The sequence below is a fragment of the Atta cephalotes genome (genome assembly GCF_000143395.1).
Source record: "Atta cephalotes unplaced genomic scaffold scaffold00060, whole genome shotgun sequence".
Lineage (NCBI taxonomy): Eukaryota > Metazoa > Arthropoda > Insecta > Hymenoptera > Formicidae > Atta > Atta cephalotes.
In genome coordinates this window covers 700,945-715,220 of record NW_012130124.1, presented here as the reverse complement: position 1 = coordinate 715,220, position 14,276 = coordinate 700,945, and the positions used below count along the sequence as shown (strand labels likewise).

The following is a 14,276-nucleotide window of genomic DNA, read 5'->3' as shown; positions in this document are numbered from 1 at the left end:
TTGATGATAACGGCGATGATGAGGAGGAAAAGGAAATACATGATGAGATAGAAGGCAATAGAGGAAGAAGAAGAAAATTGATATTAGGCATCTTTTGAAAATGAAGGTAATATTTTTACTTTTTACTTTAAATTTGCTTGTTGCTCGAGATACTTAAACAGATATTTTTATCAGATGTTTCGTATTCTTCTGTTCTGTCTATGCCGCCGGAATATAAAAATTTGTAAATAAGAAAAACATTATCCGCCCACGTACGATCATGTAAACAGTATAGGTGAGTTATCTTGCTATGCTGTAATATTACGACTAGTAGTATAAATTTCTGACTTAATATATAGCGATGTTATCGCAGATTGATAAGGTTTGTTTAACTTTTTTTACAGTACAAACTGGTACCGACCATCCTACTTCCGTGATTGCTTCTACATCGCTTCTGCATGCAAGAGAAACAAACATCTTGGAAGAAAAATCCTCTCAAAATTTCGAAGACTCTATCGATGATGATCATCATCAGCAGCAGCAGCAGTAGCAGCAGCAGCAGCAGCAGCAGCAACGGCAACAGCTACATCATCATCGAGAAGAAAATAATCATCAAATCAACAAAGGAGATTAGAATTTATATAACTTTGCTTTTATCGAATAAAGGAAAACTCGCGTCGGTTTAGAAATTTTGCGATACTAAGGAGGGAGGCAACTTTTGCGATACGTCCGCCCGAAGATACAGATATCATTCGTTGGATAGAAAGCGCGTTTCGTAAAATTCGGGTGTATGCACTACATTCATGCGAACCGAATGATTACGTAAGATTATCATTCGAGTCGGCGGATCTAGCGTGTGGTCTGACTGGTTTATCGTTTCGTCCAGTAACGCGATTTAACTCATGAGGACATATGATAACTCGAGAGTTCGTTGACGCAAAGTGCTGGAGAATTCGATATCGCAGAAAATTTTACAATACGCGTTTTCAAAGTCTCAGTATCAGCCGCGGGCGTCAATCTAATCGATTAACTCGCGAAGATGTAGCCAAACGCTCGCTTTTGCAAATAAATAATACAGATAATTTGTGTTTTCTCCGTTTGCTAGTGGCACGCGTGCATCAAAAGTGTAGGCAACTGCGTACGAAAGAACTGCAAGAAAGATGGGAATCCGTGAGATATCAGCGTTCTTACAACGTAATCTAGACGAAGAATTAACGAAAGCCGCTGGTATCACGATTCCCGAGGAAGAATATAGAATTCGCGAAATCAAGCAATTCCAATGGATTCTCGCTTCCGAAAATATTGCAATGATATATAATTAATATAACAGTACTTTCGATCGAGGCGAGAATCCGATGTACGACTCGTTATTTTCCTGCCTAGGTAATATAATGTATTATTAGGGTTAGTATTACGAGGGTTCGCGACATTATAATCCTATATTAAATATAAAAGTCGCTGCCGATTCTCGTAGAGGATATTGCGTAGCGTGGGCTTTCGTAACGATAGAGGTCATCGATGCACAAAAAAATGCTCATGCTGCTACGCTATCCCGTCTTGCGAACGTCCCGACGTTGAGTTGATTAAGTGCGATTCGTGCGTTCGCGTCTTCTTCGAGCGTACATGTTTCGAACATCATCGAGCGCAGGGATCATATAATCAATCCCTCAAGCGTTGGCGAATCTTAAAATTTGTAACGTATGCGGGCAATTGGTTAATTTAAAATCGTGGCACGATTGCGACATAGTTTATTGCAAAACTTACCGATCGTTACAGTCTTCGAATAATTTTACAATTTGCGGCTTGTTTGTCGTAAAGCCTCAATAGAAAATCTTGGAGAGAGTACGAGTAATGTACAGTCGCGATAAGAAAATCCGCAAACAAATACGAATGACGTCGAAGACACGGTATGTTAAAAGAGACCGCGTCGCATTCATGTTTTATAATTTCAAAACGCGACAAGACGAGACACTCATCGAGATACAAGGAACGGAAAACGTAAGAATTCACGTTTCAATTCTCTGCGTTGCGCAACAAATTTGCGAAGCGTGCGCGGGCATAGAAATCATGATTGACATTGCGATGTCATTGATGTGGAGTGCGCGATAATTCATATTTAGTAGTGATCCCATAAAAGAGTTTGTCAATTTCGCGACACGAACATCTAAATATTTAAAAAAATCATCTGTATCGAGTAATGCTAAAGCATTTTTCGCTCAGTTTATTTTAAAATACCTCGTTGAAAAGTCCGGGAATAATGGAAGAACCTCAGATGATTTTGAACGAAAATCGGGACGAAAATTATCGTTATGACGATTGGTCGTACAAAATTTATTGATAGTTCAAATTATATACCTGCATTTAGCCGATTAATCCAAGGCTTTCGGACTGCGGGATACTTTGGGTAAAGGTTTTTTTCCTCATTTGTTTAATACACTGCAAAATCAAAATTATATTGAACCAATACCTAACGCTCGATATTATTCGCCCGAGCAAATAAAGCCCGAGGAACATAAGCCCGAGGAACATGAGCCTGAGAAACATTTTATGGTTTGACATGAGGAAATGTCACGATCGAATTTTGTTTTTGATTTCAAACAAGAAATAATAAAATATTGCCGGAATGACGTAGATATCCTTCGACGTGCGTGCATGGCATTCAGACAAATCTTTTTAGAACACGAAGATGTGTGTCCGTTTGTAGAACGCATGACTATCGCTTCCACATGTATGAAAATTTTTCGCAAAAACTTTTTACGCAAAGAAGAAATAGGAATCATTCCACCGGGCGGATATAGATATAAAGACAATCAGTCGCACAAAGTATAGTGGTTAGTGTGGATCGAGTGTGAGCTCGGACATCCTGTAATGCGGGACGAGGCCACGAATATCGAATTGCTGATACATCTGATGGATATTATGAAGTCGAATCAGCGAATGAGACGTTGCGTTACGTTTTACAATTTTACGGTTATTTTTAGCACGGTTGTCCCAACTGTTACCAAATCAATCGTGAAAGGAACCTTACTAAGTACTTAATTGTCCGGGGCATTACACGAAGATACATGCATCGATACTCGATACGAACTCTCGCAATGACATGGCGTCTTCGACAACACGAATATAGAGTGATGGAGAAATGGGAGTGTGAATTTGCACGAGAAAAGCGCGAGAATCGCGAGATGCGCAATTTCCTTCAAAACTATCCGATGCTCAACCCTCCTCTCGATCCTCGCGAGGCGTTCTTTGATGGCAGATATGGAAAATATCGTAACCCGATACAAAGGGTATGGAGAAAATACGTTATGTGAACGTGTGGATTCTGTGATATTTTCTGTCGAGGATATCATTCGGTGCACAATACTTCCTCCACGCGATCTCTTTCACCCTGTATTCCCGTACCATGTACAAGGCAAATTGTTGTTCGGGCTGTAGTTACTGCGAAACATTCTCGCAGGCCGAATGCATTCACGATATCCCCGCCGATCGTGAATTCGTAGGTGTATGGGTATCCTGCGAATTGCATAAAGCCCTCGAGAAAAGTTATCTCGTGACGAATGTGAGCGAAATATGGCAATTTAGAGATCACACGATTCGAGGCAAAGTGGTTTGTTTGCCGAATATGTCAATATATAATTTTTGAAATTAAAGCAAGAAGCTAGCGGCCGAGCGAATGTCAGGATGACGAGACGAGGGAACGATACTTTCGGAAATATGAAGAAACTGAGAGTATTATTCTCGATAGAAATAATATCATTCGAAATCCTGGTTTACATTCGGTGCAAAATTCATTGCGAAATTCTGCTTGAATTCTTTCTGGGATAAATTCGACCAACGAACCAATTTGCCTAATACAGAGATCGTAAAAAAATGCGAACGTTTGGCAACGTTGCTCACGAGTTCAGAGCATGTAAATATCCAATATATTACCTGTCAATGACGAGATAATATATGTTTCGTGGCGACTACGCGAAGAGACGGTCGCGCCTTCTCCGCAAACCAATCCTGTAATCACGGCATAGACGACGTCACAAGCACGACTGATATTGTACAAATATCTAGAGAAATTAGGTAGTCGTTTTATATTGTGATACAGATTCGTGTATTTACGTAAGCAGAGGTGAATGAGCGAGTACGAGCTGCAGTGAATTTTCTGGGCGATATGATGGACAACTCGAGATCTACCGGGCAGTTTTATCGAGTCATTCGTGTTCGGGGGCCCAAAATTCTATTTCCGGCGTACGTCGTTCGTACACCGGAAGGTAATCGGCACAAGATTTGTAAAGTTAAAGGAATAACATTAAATTATAAGAACTCTCGAATTATAAATTTTAATGGTATTAGGAAATTAATAATGGATAATGAAAAAGAAAGGCGCGATAAAGAAGAAGAAGAAGAAACGGGAGAGGCAGTAATAAATTTGAATTTTAGTGCAATCCGACCGTATTTCACGAAATCGTAACACGAAACGAAACAAACATGACACCGGTATTGGTAAAACGCAAATTTATTACTAATCGCTGTTCTCTTTCGTATGGAAAGAATTCCGGTTTCAGGAGAAAATAACGACTTCTTCTTTTTCTTTCTCTCACTTATATTTTAAGCTCATGAGTTTTCCGTCTATTTGCATAGTATTTAAGTATTATGTAAGAAAAAACTTGAATTTAAGTTTTTTGTAAATAATAAAATATAAGTATCTCTCTTTTGCAAAAAAAATAATTTTATTAGAATTTTATTGAATGATTTAAAAATGTAAAAATGTAAATATTGTTTCGGAATAATTGAATTTTTTGAGTTAGCAAAAATATAGTCAACATAAAAAATTAAAATTATATATTTCCTTCCTATTTTTTAAAAAAAGTATCGAATAAAAAATATTTTGTACTTGAAGAAAACAAGAAAGGTGATTTATTATAAAATTCTAACCAGCCTTTCCGATTTTTCTACGAAAGCTTTTCCCTCGCTGTGGCATCACGGTAGCGACATCAGAGTAAATTTCGGCGATGCCATGCGCTCATTTAACGATAAAAATATACGCAGATCGCGAGCCTTTTTGACGCGAACATAAGCTTGTGCGCATCGCACCGCGGCGAAATCAGCTTTTCACCCCGCCGCGGTGGTCTTTGTTGACAAACTCACGCGGAGATACGCTGAGCGCGAGCGCTCGTCCGCCGCGTGGGGGCCTCCGTCACGATGATCAGCTTATCCCCTCCTAAAATTATTTCGTTTCACGTATTCTAGAAATCAAACGACGTTTTTTTCTTTTTGCTTTTGAAGTCATGCACGGAGATCGATCATTCATTTCGTAAAATGGACGTGCGCTGGAAACATCCTTGGACATCGATCGTATCCGAGCCGATCGGTTGCAGAAAAATGATCGATTGTGAAGGTTTTTCTCCAGCATTTATCTCTCATGTCCGACGCTTTAAGAGAGTTTTGTTTTATTATGCGGAATGACAAGAAGTCTATCGTCAATTACAATATGACACACGTGTAAAAGAATTCGAAGAACAGCGTTGGGGATGCAACAATAACTAAAACGACGAAGAAGAATATAATTGAATTTCGCGAAGGATTATCCTCTTTCTCTGAAATTAGTGATAATCGACGATCTTGAGAGAATCGTTGTGCGATCGTGGATCTTTTTACCAAAGGCAGTCATCACAAGAATTTCAGTGTTATTTTTATCTTGCAGAATCTATTCCATTAGGGACGTGGCCAGTTTGATATATCACTTAACGCGAATTACGTTTTCAAAAATCCATGCGATCGCACTCAAATTCGTCATTTAGCGCGTCAAGTCTATCCCGACGATCCGAAATTCTTAGAAGAGGTATATTACGACGCCACATTGAGACGGGTATTTGTTGCTCGATCTGAAACAATCAATCTCGGACGAGTATCGATTTCGAATGTATATTTTTCCCGAAGATACGATTCATTACGTCTACGTGCCGTGTAGATCATTTTCCAGCGGATTCATATAAAAGTTGAGAACGGGTAATCGTAGTCAGTCGTAGATTTTTTTCTCGCGATGAAGATGAGTGACAAGAAATCGCACAGAGCGACGAAAATCGCCACATATTCGATTGGTAAGAGAAACGCCTGTCTCCTCGCAGCGCTCTATCATTTGAACAAAATTCAATGCACAACCTTCTTGCGCAACGCTGACGAAAAACTAATTCGTTGTATCTATGAATGTGTTTTTAATACACTCAAAAATAATGTCTCGTTCGAACGGTGTGAAAAAAATCAGTTAACGAAATACAAAAAGGCTCTGCGTCGCGTCGTTGCAAAACATGGAAGGGTAAAGGAAAGCTGTTGGTGAGGTGGATTTTTACTTTATATTGGGTCTATATTATCGACCTTATTATCATTAATTATTGAAGAAAACGAAATAGTAGAGTAATGTGGTCTCTCCATAATATAAATAAAATTTATTTACATTATGGAGAGGGCTAAAAAAATGATTTTAATTTCGATAGAAAATCTGGAGAGAATGCATCATCAGTTACGTCAAAATCCGACATCATTCGTTGACGGAGAGTCAAAAGAAATAACAGTATCGCAAAATTCGGATAACATCGAATACTAATAATACAGCGCAAACTCCGGAAACTCATCTAACACGACTCAATGCAGAGATGAGTATTCTTAATTCCAGCTGGCTGCGTGACGAAAGTGAGAGGTAGAAAATGTACAGAAAGGCATTATGGCAATACCTACGATTTATCCAAGAAACGCGAAGACAGAAAGACGTACGTAATGAAAATGCAGAAGACAACTACACGAGACTGCTACATGAGAGCCTCCGCTGATAACGAGACGTCGAACGATGGCGTTTTTGACGATCTTACGCAAACATCCGATATACCACCATCACATTTCATTAATAACACAGATATATTATTACGAAAAATTTCGAAATTTTGAGCGAGCATAATCATACGATGAAAAGTATCGAGGAAATATTGGAAAGCGTACTGAAATCTTATCGTAAGCATGCACACTTACTGATAAAACATTTAGTTCGAAAAGCTGTGCCTGATAGAATTAGTTGGAACGAGCATGGAATCATGACTATAGATAATAACGTCGTTAAAGATTTGAATATCCATGAATATCCACTTAATAAACGATGCAATGCACGAGAGAAAAACTACGAAAGCAGCGAGTAGAAATCAATTTGCACAATTACTCCGTGTGCTGAACATATCTTCTGCACTGGTGAGAAATAAAAAATTATTGTTCATGCATGGTGTTGCTGTCAACAATGTAAAACTTCGATCTCGCGCGAGTTCCATGCCTTTTATATCGAAAGCGCGAGTTCCACATCGATTGTATCGAGAGCACGAGGAAGGAGAAAAATGTAAAAATTACGAACAAAAAATGGACGAAGAAAGTTTGTTAATTCTTTCTCATACATGAAACAGATACCCTCGTATCTTTAACGTAAACGAGAAAAAAATTACTCGCTTGGAAAAACCTAGGATAACGAAGACATTTGAAAAACTATACTACGATCCGTCGCATTATGCGAGCTATTCGGCGGTGGATCTAACTCGTGCCGTTAAACCGAATTTCTGGCGGGGAGAAGTCGTACGTTGGCTCGAATCACAAGACGCGTACCATACACGTTGCACCGACCATTGCGCTGAAAATTTCTACGATTGCATTACAACGTAACAAATATTGACGATGTGGGAAGCAGATTTGATCGAACTCCGAAATTTTTTAAAAAATTACAATGACGGTTATTCCTATCTGTTAGTGTTTATCGATGTACTAAGTAAATACATCTGAGTAGAACCGTTACATGACAAAATGAGTAACTGCGTGATAAAAGCTTTCCATCGCGTACTATCGAAAAGCGAAGGATGAGTATCCGTATACTTGCAAACGGACAAGGGTAAAGAATTTGTCGCACAATCAATGCAGAAATTTCTTGAAGAAAACAACATTTTCAGGTAACGCGCAATCCGAACATTAAAGCCGCCATCGTCGAGCGCTTCAACAGAACACTAAAAGAGCGAATGTGGCGTTTCTTCACGTATAAAAACTCGCGACGCTACATCGATGTTCTTCAGGATATTGTACATGCTTATAATCACTCGTCCACGAGAATGCAACCAACAGCAATAATGAAAGAAAATAGCTCGGCGTTGGAAAAATGAAACGTTAAAAAAACCTGTGCGAGAGGTTAAATATCGCGTCGGAGATCTCGTCCGTATCAGTAGAGTATGGTAAAAGGCGTCTTAGAGAAAGGCTAAGTGGAGTGAGGAGATATTTCAAATTTACCGTGTTCTCGATTGACGAAATTCTCACGTATACGAACTGCGAGATTTAGCAGACGAAGTCATAGAAGGTATTTTTTATGAGCAAGAACTAATTCGAATTGAGAAAAACTTAGAGGAAGAACAATTTATCGTCGATCGTGTGATAAAGAGTAGGGGATGAGGAGCTAATAAACAAGTGCTGGCTGGTGCGGTTACTCCAGTAAATTTGATACTTGGATTCCAGCTTTAATTTCTCTTCGCGATGGAGGAGGAACAATTTTTCCTGGTACTTCCAAGTAACAGCAGTATGAGTCATTTTCCGGATAATACAACATCGTTATCACGGAATTACTTCACTCTATAGTGTTACATGGGCAATGAGAGGTTGCGAAAAGCGAGATTCAATTTCTCTGTAGCTTTTTACACGTACGTCATAACGAAAATGTGATCAGATTCGTCGATGTTAAACCCGATGAGGAGAATGGTGCGTTTATGGCAAAAGAAGTTACATTTCCAAATAGTTTACAACGATATCCATGAGTTTATTGATGCGATTAATACCGCGTGTAAAATTGCCGAATCATTTTTATTTCGAATAGCAAAAAGCGTCTGGCGGTGACAAAGTCTTGATAAGTATTAACTGCGATGAGAAATACAAAATGCTACATCATATAAACTTTTTCGATAATTTTCTACGAATACTCGATTTCGCATCAGCAATTTTCAGTAAATACCAATTTTATTCCAATCTCACGATACGTAAACCTAATTCAAATGAAGAGAAAATTTTTCTTACTTACGGATTTAAGGAGACGGGAAAACGACTTGCAGACGGTTATTGGAGTAGCGAGCCCTGTAGTTTGTGACGCGGTATCCCCGATAAAATGTTCGTTTATTGCGATATTTGTGAGCCATATATAACAGGCGATGTACGTCCTCTTCTCAGGATAGTTCCGGTCGAGATACGCATCATAATTACGCATCATATTTGATACAAATTTAATGAATCATTTCTCATTTCCAAATTATATTCCAATGCGACGAACGAATTTCACGATCAAAATAGATATAAGAAATCATCTTGGAAAAAAAATTCCATTTGAATTCGGAACGCTGACAATGACGCTGCACTTTAAACGTAAGCAATAACTTTCTTTCTTCCGTGTACGCAAGTGTGACGTTAGTCTTTAGTTAGGAACTAACGATGGAATATGAAGAGTATTTTGATGCGCGGGACACCGGTAGCAGAAGTGAAATTCCGTGTTTTTCGACGGCTCGCTCTACCAACGGAATCGGAAGTTTTCTCGGCGGGTTATTTAGAAAAATACTATCCTATCTAAATAAAGATACACGTGCTGTCGGGAGAGAAGCTTTACGTGCGGGAATTAACGTAATAGAAGATGTCGAAAATAATAAACGTTAAAGGAAGCGATCAAAAGTCGGCTCGCGGAATCGCGAAGTAATCTGAAGAGAAAAGAAAAAATAAATTCCCCAATGAAAGGATCGGGATATAAAATATCTATGAAATCCGCATTTCAGTTTCCACCCGGTGATCGAGATGGACGTATTGTGCATCGTAAACAACGTCAGATAATCAAAAGAAAATCATCAAGAAGTATCAGGGAAGAAGAACAAAAAAGTAACGAAGAAGAAAAAGAAAATTCGTGCTACAGAAAGAAAGAAAAAATCATCCGCTAAGAAACATCGAGTCAAGAAACACGACGTATCCGACATATTCTCTTAATTGAGATAAGAATTCGTGACTGAAGAAAAAGCATGTCTTTTCTTCATATCCGTTCGAGCGAGTATATAAAAAGCGAACGCGATCTCTTCTCTCTATCTCCTATGCAAATCAGCATTGAGAGTTCGCAATGGATTTATTACAAACCCGTAACTTCGCTCGCGGATAGACTCGCTCATAAAATTCATCATACCCGGACATGTAGAACTATCTAGACCTCACTCACATCATTGAGCCTTCACATATGCGTAGAAAGCGAACGCGAAGATAGCACATCGGTCGCACCCGACGGCAGAGCAAAAGTAGGACCCGTAAATTATTTACTGCATTCCATGTTCAACCGACGTATATTTCAATCAAAAGTTCGTATCGCCATTAAACAACGCTTACGCGTACCGCGTGTACATCGAGGCGTTATTAAATTATGCTTCACCCGCAAAAACCTCCCATCTAACGATCTTCTTGCTTATAGGACGCGGATATCCGGTTACCTGGATGACATATTAGTCAAATCCAAATACAGCGCTCGAGAGGGGCGCGCAATACATTTAAGGAAATCGCGCTCTAGATCTCATTGGTCACTTTCACTGCGATGTTTTTAGTCAAGATAAATTTTTAATTAACGGAGTGGAAGTTAGAATGAGACTCGTACATTTGAAAGATTCATTTTATTTTATGGAGAGTAAAACAATATCGAAAATACGCATTCTTGATTCACTAATTTACTTGTAAGAAGAACAAAAATAAACCCGAATGTGCTACTCGCATACCCGCTAGAATGCTAAGTAAAACTACAGCCAAATATTCCCTTACGAGAGTCGAAGTTAAAATATTTAAGATATATGCAGGTATCGTGGGGGATTCGACAATGCAATACTCGGACAGCTGCCGAAACGAATAATAATCGGTTTTGTATTATGTTGATAATAAGGCGTTTAACAGCGATAGAAAATTGAACTTGTTTAATTTCAAAAATTATGGTATAAATTTCTTTTCGCTGTAGGCTTACGCCAATGGCATGCAAATTCCCAATAGTCCGATACAACTAAATTTTTCAAAAGACGAGCCATTCTACGTTGAAGTTTATCACACATTATTCTCAGGAACCGGTATTCACTTTCTGAACGAGGGTAATTCTATAAGTAGAGATGATTACACCTATAATAATTACACTCTTTTTGCTTTCGATCTTACTCCAGATCTATCCGCTAATTGCGCAGGACATTGGAATCTCATAAAACACGGAAGCTTACGATTCGAAGTGAGATTCGAAAAAGCTCTTTCCGTGACTATAATTAATTGTATCATCTATGCCGAATTTAATAACGTTTTAGAAATCGACTTCTCGCATCAAGTCATTGTTGATTTTTCCGGTTAGCCCTATAGCTTCTGCGAGAAAATTATTTTCCTCTTTACTACATATTTTTTTCTCATCTGATTGGAGATGACGAAAAAAGCTTTAGTCTTGTTTGCGACACCGACGCCAGCGTTTCGTGACGTAAAAACAGTAGCGCAATTCGAATATCATAATGGATATAGTCATCGACATACAAGATTTTCGCGATGTCGAAGAAAATTTTATTCCGAAAGAAGTCGCGGTTCTAGCGATTAATGTGACGATCACCGGACACTGGATTATGACGTCACCTTGTCCATTTGATGATTTACCCGAGAGAGTAAGACGAGAAAACAACTGGCTTGAAACCCGAAATTATTACGGAATCGAATGATTCGATGGAGACGTCAATCCAAAAAACTTTACGATATATCTACGTGACATTACACTACACACATACACGCTACATCTATATCAGAGGATGAGAGAAGACACGCTATCTGAGTAATTTACTCTCTAGAAACGTATATAATCTGGAGGGAATTTCTCCAGCTTACAAAATTCTACCAGATTTCGAAGGTGATGGACAACGCTGCACGCATCATGGATTTCGAACCAGTCGAATCACATTGCGTCTTACGCAACACTTACAAATTGAAACGCTGGTTAACTTATTATACGAAATAGCAGCAATTTAAGCAATTACGAGCCTTCCCTCAGAAAATTGGAGCGAGAGCGACAAGATAGACAGTGAGAATTTTTCAATTCAATTTAAAAATCAGAAACACAATGTCATTCGTAACATTGGAGGAAAAATATCGCGACAAAAAAGACGAACCAGAGTGAGGACAAACAAGTGACAGACGAGGAGAAAAAAGATCTTCCAAAATTCGACTCGCCGACTGATAGAAGTAAAGCTAACACTAGCACTCTCACAATCGAGCATTTTTGAAAGTTCTACATCGCACACGCCGGCAAAAGAAATACATTTTGAATGTACGCAAACATTTCCTTTCTCACGCTCTCCGACGACGAGAAATGAATTTGCTGGAAGTTTTAAACGCATTACATCATCTCAGTGTCCGACATGCGGGGATCTATCCTGCTGATTATGTAGACGAGGACTGCAGAGTATGTAGACGAGGTCGACTGCCATTGTCGCTAACACGGACGATCACAATCGATCTGGTAAATACTGGATCGCCTTGTACATCGATGAACATGGAACAGGGACGTATTTCGATAGCTATGGCTTGCTGCCCTTAGATTCAAGATTCCTCTTACGACTTCGATGAAACTCCACCATGTATCGCTGGAATACGACAATACTGCAAGGATGGAATACTTTCTCAAACTTGCGGACAATACCTGCTTAATATCTCCTGCTGTGTATTTCTACATTTTATGTGTAATAAAATCTATAATCTTCGCCAGTTTCTTAATCTGTTTACCTCTGATTGTAAGCGAAATGACCGATTAATCGTACAGTTATTTCATAAAATTTTTCTTCATTGTAAACATAAATTCTCGTGTTGTATGCCGTCAAACGTGTACTCTTTCAAAAAATAAAATAATTACTTTATGTAATATCCCTTTTAAATAAATGTTTTGAATTTATAAATATCGTCTGTTTCTTACTCCTACCTTTCCCACCCTCATTTTCTCCCATATTACAGATCTAGATAATGTACATTAAATATATAAAATAGAAAGAATTTTTTTAAAGTAATGTTCGAAGACGTCGCGCTAGTTGAATATGTTCGTTCCTGTTTTACCTCTCCCCATTCTTCCTAGCAAAAGCAAGACTCTCTCTAGACTCCCTAATTTTCGTATAAGGTCTCTCAAAATAAAAACGCCAACACATCGGAGACATTGTGCGCTAACAAAAAATGACCGTTAATAAAACCGCCCGCTATTTATGTCTAATGTTCGTACTCTATCCTCACGATAAAAAATGCTATAGACTCACTCATCATTTTTTCGAACTTTATCCTCCATTTTGTCAAAGGTCCTCTAGCACTTCCCTTCTCCAATCACCTCATGGCTAAGTGCGAGCCAATCAGATCTTTGGGCAAGTATAGGGCGAACCAATCAGAACACACCATTTAATTATCCTATTACCTCCACCTCTTCACTCCTCGACCAAGATTCAGAATACGCCCTTTTCCTGACTCTCCCGTCTAGGCCATGCCCATGGTGCCGAAAGAAGACATGGAGGGGATTTGTTTTGGTACCTCATAGCTGTCCACATACTACTCTCGTTATTTGTAACGCATTACTTTTTATTTATTACTTGTAACGAGTAACCTTATGCTTACTCATAATAAATAATCTTTTCAGTGAGTAAACGCGTAAAGAGTGATTTTTCTTAGCACAAAATTAGTATAATTAGTGTAATTCGTTGCAATCATAGAAAACTGCAACATCGTTATCAAGTTTTATAAATGACTGTTTTATAAATCTTATAAACAGTATATGAATTAATAAATTTAGTACATTTTTTAGTACATTTTTTCCAAAGAATCGAAGAATATGCATTTTTAGCATTTCTATCCTTTTTCAAAAGAGTGAATTTGTACTGATATCACGTACTTTTTGTAGTGTTTTATATTTCCTTATAAATTTATTTTTTAATTTAGTAACATTTTTTCTCGCTTAACATTTGTAGCGCTTTCTTACTTTTTTCAAAGAGATAAAATTTTTATGCTAATATTTTGCCTTTTTAGTTTAACGTTTTTTTTTAAATAAAAAAAATATAAATTAATTACTTTAGTACATTTTTTTACGAAGATTATAATAACTGTAATGTCAGCGTTGAAAAGTCATTCGATCGTTACTTACAACGAGTTAAAATAATCACTCGATACTGAAAAAAGTAACTCATTATTCGTAATCGCATCACTTTTTATTCGTTACTCACTACAAATAATATTTTTAATAAATA

General features: G+C 38.1%; 1 protein-coding gene across 1 annotated transcript; it reads left to right on the top strand.

Annotated features, from left to right (window-relative positions):
• The first annotated feature begins 1,139 nt into the window (after positions 1–1,139).
• LOC105623607 lies at positions 1,140–11,374 on the top strand. The gene is given in 8 exon segments (XM_012204995.1): positions 1,140–1,206; positions 2,321–2,510; positions 2,556–2,802; positions 2,961–3,266; positions 3,437–3,586; positions 4,002–4,057; positions 4,059–4,089; positions 11,000–11,374. Coding segments are annotated over 8 exon segments (1,422 nt in total).
• The last annotated feature ends 2,902 nt before the right edge of the window (positions 11,375–14,276 follow it).